Raw genomic sequence first — 21,401 nt, 5'->3', positions numbered from 1 at the left:
TACAACCAAGATTACCCAGCTTTATCGCTTAGAATTCAGCGGTTCTCAACCTGTGGGTTACGAACAATGAAAATACATCTGCATATCAGATATTTACATTATGATTCATAACAGTAGCAAAATTACAGTTATAAAGTAGCAACGAAAATAATTTTATGGTTGGGGGTCACCACAACATGAGGAACTATTAAAGGGTCGCAGCATTAGGAAGGTTGAGAACCACTGGAGATAAAGAGCTTCATAGACAAGAAAAAGCTAAAGGAGTTCACCACCACCAAACCAGTATTACATGAAATGTTGAAGGGTATTCTTTAAGAAAAGGAAAAAAGAGCCCTAGCTGGTTTGGCTCAGTGGATAGAGCGTCGGCCTGCGAGCTGAAAGGTCCCAGGTTCGATTCCGGTCAAGGGCACATGCCTGGGTTGTGGGCTCGATCCCCAGTGGGGGACTTGAAGGAGGCAGCCATCCATGATTCTTCTCTCATCATGGATGTTTCTATCTATCTCTCCCTCTTCCTTCCTCTCTGAAATCAATAAAAATATATTTTAAAAAAATAGAGTTGAGCCGAAACCGGTTTGGCTCAGTGGATAGAGCGTCGGCCTGCGGACTGAAAGGTCCTGGGTTCGATTCCGGTCAGGGGCATGTGCCTGGGTTGCGGGCATATCCCCAGTAGGAGATGTGCAGGAGGCAGCTGATCGATGTTTCTCTCTCATCGATGTTTCTAACTCTCTATCTCTCTCTCCCTTCCACTCTGTAAAAAATCAATAAAATATATATATAAAAAAAATAGAGTTGAAAGGTCTGAGTTAGGCCCAATTCTTTAAAAAAAAAAAAAAAGGAAAAAGGAGATAAAAAATATGAACAATAAAATGGCAACAATGGAATCTAAAAATCAAAATAAACAAGGAATCTAATGAACAAAATAAACTGATGAATAAAACAGAACCAGAGTCATGTAAACCTAGAACAGACTGATGAATCTCAGAGGGAAGGAGGGAAGAGATTAACCAAAGAACTTATATGTACATATGCATTACCTATGGACACAGACAATAGGGTGATGAAAACCTAGGGCAGGTTGGGATCAGCGTGGAGGAGGGCAATGAGAGAGGAAACAGGGCAGCGTCTGTAATTCAACAATGAAGATTTTAAAGATGAAGAAGGAAAAAATATGTGCATAAGCCTACAATTAGAGTTAAAAATAGGTCAGATTTCTCTCACATGATCCTTCTTTCACTGGCTCCTCCAACCTACTCTGTTGGCCTTTTTTTTTTTTTTAAGCATTGCAGTACCTTCACTTATTTCCCTTTTTGCTGTGGGCCCTATAAGCATGATCAACTTAGCAACTGCCACATATGCTGCAATTTTCATAGATTCTGCAAGTTTTTCAAGGTAAGAAATTTATCAAGGGGAGTTTCCTGCCTTAGCGTTGGCAGTAACCTTTTTATGCTATGCTACATTTACAATGAGATGGTACTAACCTGTATAATACATGCTATGCCCTCATGAGTACTCAAGTACTTATTGGCCATGTTTTAGATAGTTTTTTAGAAATAGTGATGCCATTAAACCCTCTCATCTATTTTTCTCATATTTTTGCCAGCCAGCAGGGATTGGGTTCAGTATTGATTCTGGAATGGAAATTTTTCTGAGCAAAGTTGATAAAGCTATTGCCTCCCATGTTTTTTGTTTTTTAAAAAAATCTTTATTGTTCAGATTATTACAGTTGTTCCTTTTTTCCCCCCATAGCTTCCCTTCACCCAGTTCCCACCCCACCCCATGCCCTTACCCCCTCCCATTGTCCTCATCCATGGGTGTAAGATTTTTGTCCAATCTCTTCCTGTACCCCTCACATCCCCTCCTCCCCACCGAGAATTGTCAGTCCACTCCCTTTCTATGCCCCTGATTCTGTTATATTCACCAGTTTATTCTGTTCTTCAGATTTTTTATTCACTTGATTTTTAGATTTCTCTTGTTTTGAGGTTCTCTGTGCTTCCTGATTGTAAGTCTATTTCTTTCACCAGGTAGAGGGAGTTTTCTGTCAATATTTCTTCAAATATGTTTTCAATATCTTGCTCTCTCTTCTTCTGGCACCCCCATAATTTGGATATTAGTATGCTTGAAGTTGTCCCAGAGGCTCCTTACACTATCTTCATATTTTTGGATTCTTTTTTCTTTTTGCTCTTCTGGTTGGGTGTTTGCTTCTTCATATTTCAAATCTTTGATTTGATTCTTGGGATCCTCTCGTCTGCTGTTGGATCTCTGTATATTATTCTTTATTTCAGTCAGTGTATCCTTAATTTCTGATTGCTCCTTTTTCATATCCTTGAGGGTCTCACTAAATTTCTCAGAGGTTTCTAGAAAATTCTTGAGTAACCTTATAAGCATGGTTTTGAACTCTATATCCAGTATTTTGCTTTCATCCATTTCTTTCATTTGTGACTTGTTTCTTTGTCTCCGCATTTTGGCTGCTTCCCTGTGTTTGTTTCTATGTACTGGGTAGCTGATAAGTCTCCTTGAGTTGTTAGAGTGGCCTTGTGTGGTTGGTGTCCTATAGGGCCCAGTGGCTCAGCCTCCCCAGTCACTTGAGGTGGACGCTCTTGGTGCACGCCTTTGTAGGATGTTTGCACAGTCTTGTTGTAGTTAACCCTTGATTGCTATTGGTATCACTGGGAGGAATTGACCTCCAGGCCAATTGGCTTTGGTGACCAGCTTTGTCTACACTGGAAGATCTGTTGCATAGGAGACACCCTTATGGGGCAGGACTTTCTTCAGCAGGGCTTTGGTCGTCACTGAGTCTGCCCCTTGAGTGTGTCTCTTATGGATGTGAAGAGTTGTAATCCGTTATCATCTCCAGGGAGTTGCAAGGTCAGCCACTGTCTGGGGCCACTCAGCAGGAGCTACAGAGACATCTGCAGATTCCTCTTCTTTGTATGGAGTTTGGAAGTGCCCAGACGAGGCCCAGCTGTGGCACAAGGCCACTGCTGCTACCAGGTATTGAGCGTTCTTTTGAAATCTCTGGGACTCTCTGACCCAGGTACAGTTTGTTTTAGGCAAAAGGCCAGGCCATTCATATGCAAAATCCGATGCACACAGCTTGGGTGGAGTTGTAAATTGGGAGGGGCAGGGTCTCTGGGAATCACCAGGGCAGAACAAACAGCAATGGCTTCCCTGAACGGAGAAGTCCTGTGCACCAGCTCAGGAACAATGATTGCTTCGAGCACCTCTACCAGTAAGTTGCCTTCACATTCCTGTCCCAATGCCAGACAGTCCAGTTTCTCCCCGTATGTGTCTGGGTCCCCCAGAGTCTCACCTGTAACTGGAATCCAGGACAAGCGGGAGCTTATATCTCCCTCCCGGTTTAAAGAACAGCATATCCAGGTGCCAGCACTTTCCACACCTCTGCACCTCTTACCGGTCTCAGTGCACTTTCTTCACCTCTTTAGTTGTAGAATTTCCACTCAGCCAGCTTTCCCGCGGTTCTGGGTGGTAGTTGTTCTGCCGTTTAGTTGTAATTTTGGTGTGGTTGTGAGAGGCAGCAAGTATAGGTGATTACCTATGCCACCATCTTGGTTTCTCCTCTGCCTCCATGTTTTAAGAAATTCTTACAGTATAGGCTTGCATGTGTTAAGTGTTTATTAACTACAGATACCAGGAACAAATTCTTTTTTTATTGTTGTTGTTTGTTTTTTTTGTTTGTTTTCTTTTCTTTTTTTCTTTTTTTTTTTATTGCTTAAAGTATTACAAAGAGTATTACATATGTCTCCTTTTATTTTCCCCCGCCCTAGACAGTCCCATAGCCTCCCCTACCCCCCAGTGTCTTATGTCCATTGGTTATGCTTATATGCATGCATACAAGTCCTTTGGTTGATCTCTTACCCCCCCCCTCCTGCCCTCCCACCCTCCCCGGCCTTCCTGCTGTAGTTTGACAGTCTGTTTGAGGCAGCTCTGCCTCTGTATTTATTTTTGTTCATAAGTTTATAATGGTCTTTATTATCCAGAAATGAGTGACATCATGTGGTATTTTTCCTTCATTGACTGGCTTATTTCACTTAGCATAATGCTCTCCAGTTCCATCCATGCTGTTGCAAATAGTAAGAGTTCCTTCTTTTTTATAGCAGCATAGTATTCCATTGTGTAGATGTACCACAGTTTTCTAATCCATTAATCTACAGATGGGCACTTAGGCTGTTTCCAGATCTTAGCTATGGTGAATTGTGCTGCTATGAACATAGGGGTGCATATATCCTTTCTGATTGGTGTTTCTGGTTTCCTGGGATATATTCCTAGAAGTGGGATCACAGGGTCAAATGGGAGTTCCATTTGTAGTTTTTTGAGGAAACTCCATACTGTCTTCCATAGTGGCTGCACCAGTCTGCATTCCCACCAGCAGTGCACAAGTGTTCCTTTTTCTCCACATCCTCTCCAGCACTTGTCATTTGTTGATTTGTTGATGATAGCCAGTCTGACAGGTGTGAGATTGTACCTCATTGTTGTTTTGATTTGCATCTCTCGGAAGGGGGGCCGGGAGAGGTGGCAGCGAATTGAGTGCTGAGACACCCCTGAGCCCAGGACTGGGGCAGCCATTCTCTCCGGAGAGTGAGACTCCTCTCCCCAGCCCCCAGGCAAGGAGCACAGCCACACCCAGATTCCACCCTGTAAGAGATCAAGGATTAAAATAACCTGATCAGTCCCTGGGAGTTAACAGGGTCTGGCCTATAGAGGGATTTTCAATCCCAGCAACAACACAGCGCCGGTAACTATTACGCAGCCAGCTCTGGGCAGTGAACTTCCACTGGACAGAGAGGCCCTATAGCCTCAGAGGCCAACCCCAGAACACTGCCACCCAGAGGCTGACCCACAAACTGACTCTTTGCTAAACACAAAATAAGGCAGTCTGGGAAACAAATGCGGCCTGCTTTAAAATAAGGACTGTGGTTTACAACACAGAGGAACAGTGTATCGCAGGGAAACTCAACACTCTCCTGAATACCTGGCAGGTCTAAGGTGAGCCACACTGAAGAATAGAAGAACCGAAGGACCTTCACTACTGAAATTTTTTTTTTCTTTTTTCACCTTTTAACTAAGAAACCAATTTTTTTTCTTTTTTTTTTCTTCTTCTTTTTTTTCTTTTCTTTTTTTTTTTCTTCTTTTTCCATCACCTGATTTGCATCTCTCGGATGATTAGTGACTTTGAGCATGTTTTCATATGTCTCTTGGCTTTCTGACTGTCCTCTTTTGAAAGGTGTCTATTTAGATCCTTTGCCCATTTTTTGATTGGATTGTTTATCTTCCTTTTGTTAAGTTGTATGAGTTCCCTATAAATTTTGGAGATTAGGCCCTTATCAGATATGACATTGGCAAATATGTTTTCCCACACAGTGGGTTTTCTTGTTGTTTTGTTGATGGTTTCTTTTGCTGTGCAGAAGCTTTTTATTTTGATGTAGTCCCATTTGTTTATTTTCTCTTTAGTTCCCATTGCCTTAGGAGCTGTATCAGTGAAGAAATTGCTTCGGCATATGTCTGAGATTTTGTTGCCTTTGGATTTTTCTAGTATTTGTATGGTTTCCCGTCGTATATTTAAGTCCTTTATCCATTTTGAGTTTATTTTTGTGTATGGTGTAAGTTGGTGGTCTAGTTTCATTTTCTTGCATGTATCTGTCCAATTTTCCCAACACCATTTATTGAAGAGACTATCTTGACTCCATTGTATGTTCTTGCCTCCTTTGTCAAATATTAATTGAGCGTATTGGTTGGGGCTGATTTCTGGGCTCTCTATTCTATTCCATTGATCTATATGTCTGTTCTTGTGCCAGTACCAGCAGTTTTGAGAACAGTGGCTTTGTAATACAGCTTGATATCTGGTATTGAGATCCCACCTACTTTGTTCTTTCTCAGGATTGCTGCAGCTATTCGGGGTTGTTTTTTATTCCAGATGAATTTTTGAAGAGTACGTTCTAGGTCTGTGAAATATGCCATTGGTATTTTAATGGGAAGTGTGTTGAATTTATAGATTGCTTTGGGCAGTATGGACATTTTAATGATGTTGATTCTACCAATCCAAGAACATGGTATGTTCTTCCATCTCTTTATGTCTTCCTCTATCTCTTTTTTCAACATCCTGTAGTTTTCTGAGAAGAGGTCTTTTACCTCTTTAGTTAAGTTTATTCCTAGGTAGCTTAATATTTTTGGTGCGATGGTAAATGGGATTGCTTTTTTAGTCTCTCTTTCTGCACATTCACTATTGGTGTATAGAAATGCCATAGATTTCTTGACGTTAATTTTGTATCCTGCTACATTGCCGAATTCATTTATTAAGTCTAATAGTTTATTGATGGAGTCTTTAGGGTTTTTAAAGTATAATATCATGTCATCTGCAAATAAGGACAGTTTTACTTCTTCTTTTCCAATTTGGATGCCTTTTATTTCTTCTTCTTGTCTAATTGCAATGGCTAATACTTCCAGTACTATGTCGAACAGGAGTGTGAGAGTGGGCATCCCTGTCTTGTTTCTGTTCTTAGGGGAAATGGTGTTAGTTTTTGTCCATTGAGTATGATGTTGGCTGTGGGTTTGTCATGTATGGCTTTTATTATGTTTAGGTATGATCCTTCAATTCCCACCTTGCTGAGAGTTTTTATCAAAAATGGGTGTTGAATTTTGTCAAATGCTTTTTCTGGATCAAATGATATGACTATGTGGTTTTTTTCTTTCAATTTGTTTATGTGATGTATCACGTTTATTGATTTTTGGATATTGTACCATCCTTGCATCCCTGGGATAAATCCTACTTGGTCGTGGTGTATAATCTTTCTGATGTACTGCTGGATCCGATTTGCTAAGATTTTGTTGAGGATTTTGGCATCTATGTTCATGAGGGATATTGGCCTGTAATTCTCTTTCATTGTGTTGTCTTTACCTGGTTTTGGTATTAGGGTGATGCTGGCTTCATAGAATGAGCTTGGAAGTGTTCCTTCCTCTTGGATTTTTTTTTAAATATATTTTATTGATTTTTTTACAGAGAGGAAGGGAGAGAGTTAGAAACATCGATGAGAGAGAAACTTCGATCAGCTGCCTCCTGCACATCTCCCACTGGGGATGTGCCCGCAACCCAGGTACATGCCCTTGACCGGAATCGAACCTGGGACCCTTCAGTCCGCAGGCCGACGCTCTATCCACTGAGCCAAACCGGTTTCGGCTCCTCTTGGGTTTTTTGTAGTAGTCTGAGGAGGATAGGTTTTAGTTCTTCCTTGAATGTTTGGTAAAACTCCCCTGTGAAGCCGTCTGGCCCTGGGCTTTTGTTTGCTGGAAGCTTTTTGATTACTGCTTCAATTTCTTCCATAGTTATTGGCCTATTGAGATTTTTAGATTCTTCCTGATCAAGTTTTGGAATGTTGTATTTTTCTAGGAATATGTCCATTTCCTCCAGGTTGTCTAGTTTGTTGGAGTAGTGTTGTCCATAGTATTTTTTAACAATCATTTGTATTTCTGTGGGATCTGTTGTTATTTCGCCTCTATCATTTCTGATTTTGTTTATTTGGGTCCTCTCTCTTTGCTTCTTGGTGAGTCTGGCTAGAGGTTCATCAATCTTGTTTATCCTTCCAAAGAACCAGCTCTTTGTTTCATTGATTTTCTGTATTGTTTTTTTGGTCTCTATGTCATTTATTTCTGCTCTAATTTTTATTATCTCCTTCCTTCTGCTTACTCTGGGCTTTTCTTGTTGCTCTCTTTCTAATTCTTTGAGATGTAGATTTAGATGATTTACTACCATTTTTTCTTGTTTGTTGAGATAGGCCTGTAGAGCTATAAACTTCCCTCTCAGGACTGCTTTCATTGCGTCCCAAAGGTTTTGGATTGTTGTGTTTTCATTGTCATCAGTTTCCAGGATGTTTTTAATTTTTTCTTTGATCTCATTGGTAACCCAATCAATATTTAATAACGTGCTATTCAGCTTCCAAGTGTTTGCGTATTTTGAGTTGTTTTTGTTGTAGTTTATTTCTAATATTATGGCCTTGTGGTCTGAGAAGATGCTTGGTATGATTTCAATCTTCTTGAATTTGGGGAGACTTTTTTTGTGACCCAATATGTGGTCTATTTTTGAAGATGTCCCATGAGCACTTGAGAAGAACATATATTTTGTGGCTTTGGGGTGAAGTGTCAGGAACAAATTCTTTTTGACAAATGTTTTTAGATATGCTTAATCTGAGAATATTCGCAGAAAAATATTCATGATTTATTAATTGGTGCACTTCGAAAATGTAACCTTTTTAGTAATTTAGTCAATATTATCTGTTATTCTTTTAATGAACCTTTTTCCCCAATCTTTTATTTCAGCTCCAGTGTGCTGCTCTGCTCGTTACAACGTTGCAGTTTTGGCCTTTTTTGGTTTCTTCATTCTGTATGCATTACGTGTGAATCTGAGTGTCGCATTAGTGGATATGGTTGAATCAAATACAACTTTAGCAAATAATAGAACTTCTAAGGAGTGTGCAGAGCATTCTGCTTCCATTAAAGTTATGCATAATCACACAGTAAGTACTATTTTTTTAAAGCAAGCAATCTTAATCTTAAAATATATCTAAGTAAAAAATATTGAAAGGTCTTTCTTCATCCTACAAAAAAATCAAAAACATTTCTTCATGTAAATTCTGAATCACTTTCTTTTGTATTTTCCCAGGAACAGGTTGGACAGTAACTTATAACTAACTTTTGCTATTGTGCTTTAATACTTGTAACATGTGTAATATACCTTGATCTGTTTGAAAAGTTGTCATTTCCTCTATAAACATAACACCCTTGAAGAAAATTTGAAAACCTGTTTGGCATACCAGTGAAGGGGTTCAGAACAGGCCTCTTCAAGACATGCCACTTTGGAATGTAAATTATATTCAGGTGAAGGCAGTTGTGACCCTGTGAGCTTACAAGAAACTTTTATCTCTCCTTTAAAATTTCAAATTAGGGGCCTTGCCCATAATAACAGTTATCACCAGAAATAACTTTTTATGACCTATCTGTAAGGGACGGACAAACTTCTTTTATTTATTGATTGATTTGAGAAAAACATCGACTTGTTGTTCCACTTATTTATGCATTCATTAGTTGAATCTTGTATGTGCCTTGTCTGAGGATTGAAAACTTCTAATTATGGAACATCTGCTTTCATCGTTCTGCAGTGACCTTCCTCTCCTCTGAAGCCCAAAGGTTTCTTGCCTCATCCTTAGTTCAGAACGCCCTATATACCCTTGTTTAAACTTTTTGTCTCTGAGCCTCTCATGAATGTGGTGTTTTCATATCTACATATATAACTAAATTTGGTTATTTTCTCTTATTAATCTGTCTTAATGTAGATTTAATTATTAGACCAGCCAAAAGAACGTTGAGGGTAAAGGAAAGTTTCTTCCTCCCACACAGCACTGTGAGCAGAATATCTCACAGGCTATTTACTGCTCACCCCGACGCTATTGCAGTAGAAAGTTCTTTGGTCCTCTAACGTGGCCCAGCAAAAACATGGTAAGAATTCTTGCCAAGCCCAACTCCCGGATCTCTACCTATAGAGTTTGGTGGATTAGAGTGGTAAGAGTCCTTTTTTCCTTTTCTAAATTTAGGTTAGCAGGAGAAAATATTTTTAAAACTAGTTTCTTGGGCTTAGTGACTCTTGGTTTTTTGGTATGAATGCACATAGGTTTTGTATTCTGATTTTCTTTGTCTCTGGTATTTCTCCTTTCATTTTGTTATATGTTCTGAGAACACAGCTTTAAGACCATTCCATGCTCTCAAGGGAGTTTTCTGTGTCTATCCATTTTCTCCCAGAAATCATGAAAACAGGGCCCCTCATTCTTGTTTTGCACCAGTCAAAGGATGCATATGTATCTGGCAAGCCCTGTGTAGGCTGTGAATCTAACCCCATTAAAAGGAGTAGAGTTGGCCCTGGCCGGGTAGCTCAGTTGGTTAGAGGATTGTCGTAATATGACAAGGTTGCGGGTTTGACCTCCAGTCGAGGCACATATGAGAATCAACCAATGAATGCATAAATAAGTGGAACAACAATCTAGGTTTCTTTCTCTGTTCATCTCTCTCTCTCTCTCTCTCTCTCTCTCTCTCTCTCTCCCCCCCCCCCCCCCCAAAATAAACAAATAAATAAGGCATCAGGGAATACATGATTCCCTGTGTTTTAGAATGGCTGTTTCTAATTCTGGGAGTGAATTTTATCTTGTGGAGTTGCATCTTTTTTAAAAAACTGATTTCGGAGAGGAAGGGAGAGGGAGAGAGAGATAGAAATATCAATGATGAGTGAGAATCATTGATCAGCTGCCTCATGCACACCCCCTACTGGGGATCAAGCCCACAACCCGAGCATGTGCTCTCGACCAGAATCAAAACCAGGACCTTTCAGTCTGCAGGCCGCAGCTCTATCCACTGAGCCAAACCTGAGGGCAGGGTTGCATCTTTTTGCACTCTTCTTTGGGGATGTCTCTTATATCCCCAGTTCTTATTGGTTTGAGTTGCTATTAAGATTCTACTTGTCAAGATCAGATGGTGGATCCTTTGAATTGGAAAAACTTCTAAATTGAAAAGAAAGAGAAAAAAAATTTAGAGAGCTTTCATATTGTTATAATTGCTGGTCATTCAGGTTCGCTTAATAAGATGGAAGAACATCTCTAGCCGATTTGGCTCAGTAGATAGTGTAGGCCTGTGGAGTGAAGCGTCCCGGCTTCAGTCCTGGTCTAGGGCACATGCTCGGGTGGCAGGCTTGATCCCCAGTTGGGGGATGCATGCAGGGGGCAGCCAATCAATGATTCTTTCTCATCATTGATGTTTCTTTCTCCCTCTCCCTTCCTCTCTGAAGTCAATATAAAAAAATTTTTAAAAGATGGAAGGACAGAAATTAGAAGAAAAATAAAAGTCCACTCGGACCCATTCTTAATTGCCTTCAGATATTTGTAGATACTGTTTTAAAAAAACAAAAAAAAACAAAACAATGGAAGTATAGTTGTCCTGCGCTTAAGAATAAAAAGGGAAGGAAAAAATTGGCAAAATCTTACTAAAAGACAACTTAAAATTTTTGTGTCTCAAGAACTCAGCTTGGTCAGTGGCAGAGATTACAGTGAGAAACCTGACCAGCAATCATTTGGGGCAGCGGTCAGGCTGGTTAATCAAGTTAAAGATTGAAAACAGGGCAGGGTCTCTTGGCTGGACCCTCCACTGGGGACCTTTTTACACAATTGTGGGTAAATGGTCAGGGAATAGAAAAGAGAAACTTCCAGGACTCCTGACTCAGGCTTCAAGTAGATTAAAATAATATAGAATATAGGGATTGATAAGATTATGAAAATTTGAATGTTTAAGCAAGCTTTATGTGAAGTTACTGGGTCTCTTTTACCTGATCTGTTACAGAGGTGGACATTGTCTCTCACTGGGAAACATTTCCCCTGCCTACTTTTATAAAATGAACAGCATATAAATTCACCGCTCAAGCAATATTAATTAGACATGCTAAAGAAGAAGAAAAAATGTTTCATTGAGTGATTGTTGGAAAGAGCAAATTAGAAATTAAAGAGATAAAAGGTACCTAAAATAAAAGACTGTATGACTGACATTACTCCTTACAGATGATTTTCCTCAGATAGTTTTCACTCCTTGGTCTAAGGCCAAATCAAAAGGCCATAATTAGATAATCCTTAAACTCAGGGAGGATGCCCAAAGGTTTTTGTAAATGGATTACCTCATGAGCCCAGTGAGAGAGGGAAATAAAATTTCACACTGTTCCGACTGATGAATCTCAGAGTGGGGTGTGTGTGGGGAGATTAATGGGGGAATTTATATGCATATATGCATAGCCCATAGACACAGACAATAGTGTGTTGAAGGCCTCGGAGGGGTGGGTGCAGGGTGAAGAGGATCAGTGGAAAAAGGGGAGGCATTGTAATATTTTCAACAATAAAGATATATTTACAAAACATAAAAAAAAAAAATTTCACACTGTTCCTTCCTTCCCAAATCCAGACAAATTGGTTATTGATCCTCTTTCTCCCAGGGATAGCTATTGCCTGTGTCCTCAGAGCTTGGAGTGGCTTTCTGCTTGCCTGGGACATGCAGACTGTCAGTGTTTTCTTTTGCCTGTCAGAGGAAATGACTCTGGAAGGTAATGACTTCTGCATCCTCTTCATTCAGTGGGGAAGGAAGAAACTTTTCCTCTACCCTCACGGTTCTTTCGGCTGGTCTAATAATCAAATACACATGAGACAGAGTAACAAGAGAAAATAACCAAATTTAAAACATCTACTGGTACATGAAACCCCCCATACATGAGAGAGTGAGAGACCTTACACACATGAGAGGTTCAGGGATAGAAAGTTAAAATGAGGTATACAGAGTGTCCCCCCTAAAAATGTATTCACACTGTAACAGCTGATAACAGTTGATAGCTCCATTTTGAAAATGGAATGTATTTAATAAACTGCCTTTATAATTATGAAAAGTGTGAGTATACATTTTGGGGGGATAGCCTATATAAGGCACTCTGACCTAAGTATAAGAGAAGGGGCCCTGGGGGCAGCTTCAAGAGGTCATTACAGAACTATAGGGAGAGAAGATGTTTAGAATTAGAAATTTGCCCTGCCCTATAGATAGGCCATAGTAAGTTATTTTTAGTAATAACTCTTATTATGGGCAAGGCCCCTAGTTCTTTAAGAGAGAGGTAAAAGTTTCTCATAAGCCTGCAACGTCTTAATGTCTTCAGCTCAAAATAATTCACATTGCAAAGTAACACATTTGGGGAGGCCTGTTCTGAGCCCCTACAAGTCCATGATATTGTTTAATACTGCCAGAAATATTGTCCAAGCTGAAACCTGACAAGACACTTGAAAAGATTTAATAACTTTTTGGCTCAGTGGTTGGAGCCTCGGCCCACGAGCCAAAGGGTCTCAGGTTTGATTCCCGGTCAAGGGCACATACCTGGGTTGCAGGTTTGCTCCCCGCCACTGGTGGGGATGTGTGCAGGAGGCAGCCAATCTATGTGTCTCTCTCACATCGGTGGTTCTCTCTGCCCCCTCCCCTTACACTCTGAAAAGCAATGAAAAGAATATCATGTGAGGATTAACAAAACAAATTTGGAAAAATTGGAAGCTAAAGATTAAAAGCCTGATGGGAACTTTTAAAAAAGCCTCCTCCCCTAAGCTAAAATAAAGAATATATACCCAGAGGAAAAGAAGAAAATTAGGAAGATGTAGTTGTCACAATTGTATTGTAGTTAACAACACAATTCTTTGGGGAATTGAGAATAGTTGTCATTACCTTACAAATCCGTGAAACCAGAAATGCAACTGTAGAAGTCATTTAAACCCTGTGACTTGGGACCACTGAGAACTAAAACTCCTTTTCCCAAAGTCATTAAGAGCTAAAGTTGGACAACTTGATGTAAGCTTCAGAGAAATCACCACTACAGCTCTTATACGGACAATCTTTTTGCCTATTGCAGAAGGATCACCAGAGACATTCAAACTTCAAACCAAGAAAATCCATCAAATTTTCACTGCCTGCCTTCAATCCCTTTGAAAAATGCCAGATATCTAGAAATCTTCTTGACTGCCTTCAGAATTCAGAAACTGGGATTATAGTCTGCTCAATCATTAACTATAGTTTTTCTTTTGTTTCTATAAGGATACCTCCTAAATACTTGATTGTTTGCACCATAGGCCTAACTTTGGAACTCAGCTGCATCACTGGTTCCTGAAATAAAATTAATTAAACTGATCTATTTTCAAGACAAAGACTCTTTTACTGAGATATGGAACAATCTATCAACCTAGTTTCTAGAATATAACTTCTCAGGAAGTTTCAAAGGCAGGACTGAAAGGGTTCAGAAGAGGCCACCCCAAGATGTGCCCCTTTGGCATGTGAATTATTTTGAGTTGCAGCCTTGTGAGAAACTTTTACTGCTCCCTTAAAGAATTTTTTTTTAAATATATTTTATTGATTTTTTTACAGAGAGGAAGGGAGAGGGATAGAGAGTTAGAAACATCGATGAGAGAGAAGCATCGATCAGCTGCCTCTTGCACACCTCCCACTGGGGATATGCCCGCAACCAAGGTACATGCCCTTGACCGGAATCAAGCCTGGGACCCTTCAGTCCGCAGGCCAACGCTCTATCTACTGAGCCAAACCGGTTAGTGCCCCTTAAAGAATTTGAATGGGGGGCCCTGTCCATAATAAGAGTTATTACCAGAAATAACCAGGGCAAACTTCTAATTACTGAGCATGTCTGTTCTTATTGTTTTGCAATAATCTTCCTCTCCTCTGAAGCTCCTAAGTGCCTTACCTTATCCTTACTTCAGAAGGTTATATATATACTAGAGGCCCAATGCACAAAATTCGTGTGAGGGGCTCGGCCGTCCAGAAGGATGTCCAGAAGGACGTCTGGTCTAATTAGCATATTATGCTTTTATTATTATAGATCATTTTCCCTTTCTGTTTCTGAACCTCTCATGTATGTGGGATCTCTGACTCCTCATGTACTAGTACGTGGGTTCTCACACAGAGGTAATTAAATTTGTTAATCTGTCTCATGTAGATCTAATTATTAGAAGCTAAAAGAACCTGGGAGGGTAGAAGAAAATTTCTTCTTCCCTCACACCAGAAAATTTGATTGTTTAATGTATTGCTGAATAGTTTTTATGGGTTTATTATTTAATAGCTGTTTTACTTATAAAGCTACTGTTGTAAGAGAGCTTAGATCATCTAAACTACAGGATGAAAAAATAAGATTAGATCAATTTCTTGGGACATTCTTTTCCAAAATTTATACAAGCCTAAACTAAGTCATTTAAGTCACTTTGCCTGCCTCATATTATAGTGGAATTGATCATTGTGTTTATCATTTGTTCAGAATTGAGTTTTAAACACTTTGAATACAGTCATGTGCCACTTAATGACAGGGATTCATTCTGAGAAATGCATCATTAGGTGATTTTGTCATTGTGTGAATGTTATAGAGTGCCCTTACACCAATCTAGATGTTATAGCCTACTACACACCTAAACTATATGGTATAGCCTATTGCAGTGTAGGGAAGGAAAAATAATTTTACCTCTACCCTTAAGGGTTCTTGGCTAGACAGCCCTGTAATAAAATACAGATTAACAGGAGAAAAACAAACGAAAGTTTAATAGCATGTACACTTCCTTTAAACATGAGAGAGACAGGAAAACTGAGTCAGCTGCCAAAATGGCTGAAGCCACGACCTTAGAGATCATCTTCAGCTAAAGACAAAAGATGTCGGGGGTCTAGGGAGTCATTTATTTTCCATCCACTTCTAGAAACTGTGTATCATGGTGGCTCACCTGCCTTGTAGGAAGTTTGCTTGTTTGTCAGTCTAGTAAAAGGAAAAGCCCAGTACACAAGAGTAAGTTTGTTATGGAGATTTAAGTCATATACTTATTCACTGAGATGAGGTCATCCCCACCTTCCAGATATAGAGAGCAAAACACCCTTACAAATGGAGATTTCTTAAAATCTAAATGTCCTTTGTTTTATTTTTGTTGACACTATTACAGATGTCCCCCTTCCCCCTCTTTGCCCACCTCCACCCAGTATCCCCCCCCCCCCGCCCCCTTCCCTGGCCTTCATCACACTGTTGTTTGCAAAGATGGGCTATGGATATATGTTTTTTGGCTAATCTCTTCACAGGGTAACTTCTACTTGGTTTTCAGAGCTTCTCCCATATATGCTGTTTAAAATAAAGTTAACCAGCCTAGCATAATCCTTATGCCAAATAGACATATTTGGGGGTAACAAATTCTGTTCCCCTTCAGCTCCTAGGCTATAAACCTCTAAAGCATGTTACTGTACAAAATACTGTAGGCAATAGTAACACAATGTGAGTATTTGTGTGATGTGTTGCACTAGTGTCACTAGGCAAAAGGAAATTTTCAGCTCCGTTATAATATTATGGTACCACTTGACTATATGTGGCCCCTTATTGACTGAAATGTCATCATGTGGCACGTGACTGTATTTTATTTTGCTTATCACACAGGGAGACAATACAGGGAGAAAAGCCTGGTGTCCTTTTTTATGAGTATATTTTCATCCATTTTCAGTGCTCACAAAGGAGCCAGATCACACTTGGGTGAGTCTCCGCTGCCATTTACAAATGAAAGCATTCAAGCAAGGTTTTCTTACCCAAGGAAGCACATGTACAAAAAATCTTTACATTTGACTTAACTAATGTTGATAAATACATATTTGGGTACATATCACCCACTTTCACCCATGCCAACCTTTGACATATAACTGTATAACTAAAGTCCTAAAATTGTACAGATACACTACAAATTGGTACCATAAACAAGGATAATTAGGGATTTGTTTTGTATCTTTCCCTTTTGCAAATGCTTTTGTTGATCTAGCTACTTATCTTCATCTGCCTTATAAAGAGAAATCATGGAATGGTTCTTGACACTTAGGCTCGGTTATACAGCTATTAAAAATGTGAAATATTCAGATCACGTACTAAATCTTCATTATTACCTTACTATGTGCTGCTGCTAATTAAACAACATTTCCTGTTCACATGAAGTTTGTGGGAAGTTTGTGGCTTGGTTTAAATTCTTGTTCTTTTGTATTGTTCTATATGCTTATTCAAGTGCTTGGTCTGAAATGGGGAGATATTAATGATCCATATTTATGTATACTAAAATCCAACAGTAAGTGAACGCTTAGTATGTGTCAGGCCTTATTTTATGTGCATTTTCATGTATTCTTCCCAGAACATAAATCCAGTAAGTAATAGAGCTAGCCTGGAACCCAGGCCTGGCTTCAAAGCTTGGCTCAGCCATTACAGTAGCCTATTTAGTAGTTTTCTGGATTAAGCCTGTGCCTCTTTTTTGAGCCTTCTTGGTCCTGATCATTACAAAACCTCTGCAACTCATCCTGTAATCTAGTTTCATAAAATAGTAAGCCTTCTTGAAGTTTTTGTCTTTCAATTATTTTCCATTCACTTCTAGATAAAAAACTGCATGCCTGTGTCATGGTGACTCGCCTACTTTGTAGAAAGTTTGTGTGTTCTTCAGTCTAAAAAAGTGGTTCAGAATTACATTTTTATGTACTTACATGCCAGTAAGATAAAGGAGCTGTTTAATGAAGGTCTTATAAGGTTTGTGTTTTTTTCCTCCCTTCTACTCTTTATAGGGTAAAAGGTACAAATGGGATGCAGAAACTCAAGGATGGATTCTTGGTTCTTTTTTTTATGGCTACATCATCACACAGATTCCTGGAGGATATGTTGCCAGCAAAGTGGGGGGAAAACTGCTGCTAGGATTTGGGATCCTTGGCACTGCTGTCTTCACCCTGTTTACGCCCATTGCTGCAGATATCGGAGTTGGAGCTCTCATTGCACTCAGAGCACTGGAAGGACTAGGAGAGGTAATTTTTTTCTCTCTTCTGGTTTTATTCTTGCTCTATATAGCTTTCTTGTCTTTTTAAAGATACCATTCTTTGGTATGAATATGAACCAAAAACTAATATTGGAAGATAATAGGAATTTATTTTTTAATGAGAAAGATGATTAACTAGAAAATCACCTGAGTAGATTTCCTTTATGGTCAATAAAGTCTTGAGTGGGAGCACCCTGACATTGGAAGCTTTACTGAAAGAGCAGAGAAAACATTTTCCAGGAGACATTCCATTGCTCTCTCTTTTACTTTAGGAGCTAATAAAATAAAACACTATTAAAACAGTTAAGACAGACCTCTGGAACTTTTGCCATAGTTTATCTCTGCTGTGTCAATGATTGCACAGACCTAAAACACATTTTACACAATAGATTATTGAATTACCTTTTTACTTTTAAATTTGTTGCTTATTCAGAGAACTTCCTCTATATCATTTGTTCTTTTTTCTGGTCCTTTAACTTAGATAAATTATTTTATTTGTCATTTTATGTAAGTTTCTTTGTTTCTGTGATTCTTCTGTTCTTTCTGTTGCTTTTAGAATTATTATTAATTTTTATGTCTTTTCTCCCTCCCCTCCTAAGACTTTTATCATCTTAAAATTTTTTAATTCCTTATCTTTTTTCCTTTCCACTTCTCCTTTGCATTTCGTATTTGTACTTCCATCTTTAAATGAGGATTTCTTTTTGTTTCTTTTAACTTCTACCCTTGAAACCAAGGCATAGGTTAGTTTTCTCTCTCTTTACACTTCTCTGACCCAAGCAAAATAGTGGCCTCTGGATTTGGTGTAGAGCATGAAGTTATTTCAGGTAGTAATATATTATGCTATGTTAGAAAACCACTAACTGGAGTCATAAAAACAGAGTTTGAATAATACCTTCACTGTGAAAATGTTAGGTACATCCTAATGTCTAGGCCTCAATTCCATCATTTTTTTAAAATTGGGACTAAAATACCTGCCCCATATTCAATCACAGCTCAAATGGATAATGATTGCTAGAGTACTTTGGAAATTGCCAAGTACTAATTTAATTTAAGCTTTGATCACTCATCTGAACATTCTTATTTTGTCCTTATCAAATAGAGATGTACTAAATAAATCCCTCTTAACTACAAAATAAAAATTATCCCTGTAATACCAGGTTCCTCTTCTCCTTACTTAAGTAGATTATTCTTAATTGTAGCATATTTTCTCTGTTCCAGGTATTGAATCTCCTTGCTGCATATATTCTCATATTTTAGCACACTGTCTATTGATGCTACTAATTTAGCATTATAGCATATTAATTGTATTCTACTGCTATCTCAAGTGACTATTTTATTTCTGAATAGAATTTAAGTTGTGTTTATTCTGAGGTTCTTTTGTCTTTCTTTATTCCTCCAATATGTATCACATGTACATCGCCTCATCCATAAAATTAGGTCAGCATCTCATCCCTAGCATCTGATTCACCATAAAATATACCTACATTGTGCCTAGGGTTTTATAATAAAGTTTTCCACAATATAATCTCGGTAGATATTTCTGAATGTCTTATGATTTATTCTATAATGACTCCCCCTCTTGCTCCATGATACAGATTATTGCCTATTTGGAATGCTGCCTAAGTCATTTTTGCTTCTATTAGTCATTTTTGCTTCTATTAGTATTTCTTCTTTGGGAAAGAATTAGCAGAAAGTACAAAGTAATAAAGCATATGTTCTTCTCTCCATTAATAATAGCACTAGTACCATTTATTTTTACAACAATCATGCAAGATAGGGAGTATCTGTTTTACATATAAAGAAACTGAAGTTCAAGGAGATTGAGACTACACAAAGACTATATACACTGTAATTGAATGTATTCCCCACTCTCCCCCCCCCCGACCTTTTTTTTTTTATCAATTAAAATCAACTTGAATTTCTTCCAGTATCCCAAAGTATTAGCTCAGTATTTTTAAAAGTTATATTGGTGCCCTGTCTGGTTTGGCTCAGTGGATGGAACTTCGGCCTGCGGACTCAAGGGTCCCAGGTTCAATTCCAGTCAAGGGCACAAGCCCAGGTTGCAGGCTCGATCCCCAGTAGGGAGCTTGCAGGAGGCAGCCAATCAATGATTCTCTCTCATCATTGATGTTTCTATCTCTTTCTCCCTCTCCCTCTCTGAAATCAATAAAAATATATTTAAAAAATAATTTTAAAAAAGTTATATATGTTGGTAACATTTCCATTTCATTCAGGCCTTTAATAAAGTGAATAAGTAAAATTAACCTTGAGAGGGATCTTTTATATCATCATTCAGTCTGTTCTTTTAGATTTATTATAACCTTTACCTTAGTCCTCAAATCAGTTGATAGAATTCACAAATCTTTGTTCAGATTTTGAAAGTACTTCATATAGGGTATTGTCACTTAACACTATAAAGACATTTCCCTTTATGGAACCTGATTCTGGTTTGATTCTTACCCAGAAATTTCTCTTGCAATAAAATTCAACTGAATTTAAAACATTAGCACAACTACCTTATATTTCATCAGAAATATCCTTTCCCCTCCTCAGGGTGTTACATTTCCGGCCATGCATGCCATGTGGTCTTCTTGGGCTCCCCCTCTTGAAAGAAGCAAGCTTCTTAGCATTTCATATGCAGGTGAGATAACTATTCTTATAAAAAATTTTGCTATAATTGATTATGTACATAACAACCTTGGAGAAAAATGCCTGCACACCAGCATCATATAATGTCAGATGCCTCCTTTGGGGGAAAATTAACTTTTGGGGGTATAACTTTATTTTTCATTTTTTTCTTTGGCTCAACTGTATAAAGCAATGTGGCTTAACTAACTAATGTTATTTTCTTCTACCATAATTTATTTTTAAAAATGTTGACTTTCCAGATATCCTATATAATAATAGGCTAATATGCAAATCAACCGAATGGTGGAACGACTGGTTGCTATGACGTGCACTGACCACCAGGGGGCAGACGCTTAACTCAGGAGCTGCCCCCTGGTGGTCAGTGTGCTCCCATAGGGGTGCACCACTCAGCCAGAAGCCCTGAGCCAGACTTATGGCTGGTGAGCACAGCGGCGGTGGCAGGAGCCTCTCCCGCCTCTGTGGCAGCACTAAGGATATCTGACTGCCAGCTTAGGCCCAGTAAGCCGTCAGTCGGATATCCCTCGAGGGCTCCTGGACTGCAAGATGGTGCAGGCCGGGCTGATGGACCCCCCCCCCCAAGTGCATGAATTTCATGCACCAGGCCTCTAGCTGGTATAGAAAATGCTATGGGGTTTTTTGTGGGGGGTTTTTATTGTTGTTAATCCTCACCAGAGGACATTTTCTCCATTGATTTTGTTTTTAGAGAGAGTGGAATGGAGAGGGGAGACAGAGAGAAACATCTGTGTTAGAGAGACACAGCCATTGGTTGCCTCCTACATGCTCCCCAACCTGTGCTGGGGATTGAGCCTGCAACTGAAGCACATGCCCCTGACCGGTATCCACCTCCAACCCTTCAGTCTGAGGGCCAGTGCTCTAATCACTGAGCAAAACCAGCCAGTGTGAGGATGCTATGTTTTTTTCTAAAGTCCTATGGCTGGAAAATTGAAGGCTTATTCTTAAATTGTGATTTCTGATTTTATCGTCTAATGCACATATCATGACTCTCAACCCCTCTCTTCATATATCTTTTTTCTATGCATTTATTTGCCATCATTTTTATCTATAAGTGAAATAGCATAGGCTTTATATATGAATTATAATTTTACCAGATTACACAAGAATTCGAGCCTTCTATTAACTGAATTAAATCTTTTTTACCTGACTGCTGTTAAATACAGAAAGGCTTCTCTGTGGTGACTTACAAGCTAAAATCTAAAGGGTAAGAATGAACTAGTCATGCAAAGAGCAGAAAAAAGATCATTCCAGCCCATCAGAACAGCATGTACAAGGGCTCTCAGGCAGGAAATACATAAGGGTTCAAAGAAA

At 39.0% G+C, this 21,401-nt stretch overlaps 1 protein-coding gene across 2 annotated transcripts in view; it reads left to right on the top strand.

Annotated features, from left to right (window-relative positions):
* Window positions 1-21,401, top strand: part of SLC17A5 (solute carrier family 17 member 5) — an 83,746-nt gene that overhangs the window by 20,190 nt on the left and 42,155 nt on the right. For both annotated transcript variants that reach the window (XM_081094512.1, XM_081094513.1), the window contains exons 2-4: window positions 8,329-8,525; window positions 17,182-17,415; window positions 19,980-20,067. In XM_081094512.1, coding sequence (XP_080950638.1) covers window positions 8,329-8,525; window positions 17,182-17,415; window positions 19,980-20,067 — 519 coding nt within the window. The remainder of the gene's footprint in view (window positions 1-8,328; window positions 8,526-17,181; window positions 17,416-19,979; window positions 20,068-21,401) is intronic.

The sequence above is a fragment of the Myotis nattereri genome (genome assembly GCF_964212035.1).
Source record: "Myotis nattereri genome assembly, chromosome: 6".
Lineage (NCBI taxonomy): Eukaryota > Metazoa > Chordata > Mammalia > Chiroptera > Vespertilionidae > Myotis > Myotis nattereri.
The sequence above is the reverse complement of the archived record's forward strand: the minus strand, read 5'-3'. Positions and strand labels throughout refer to the sequence as shown.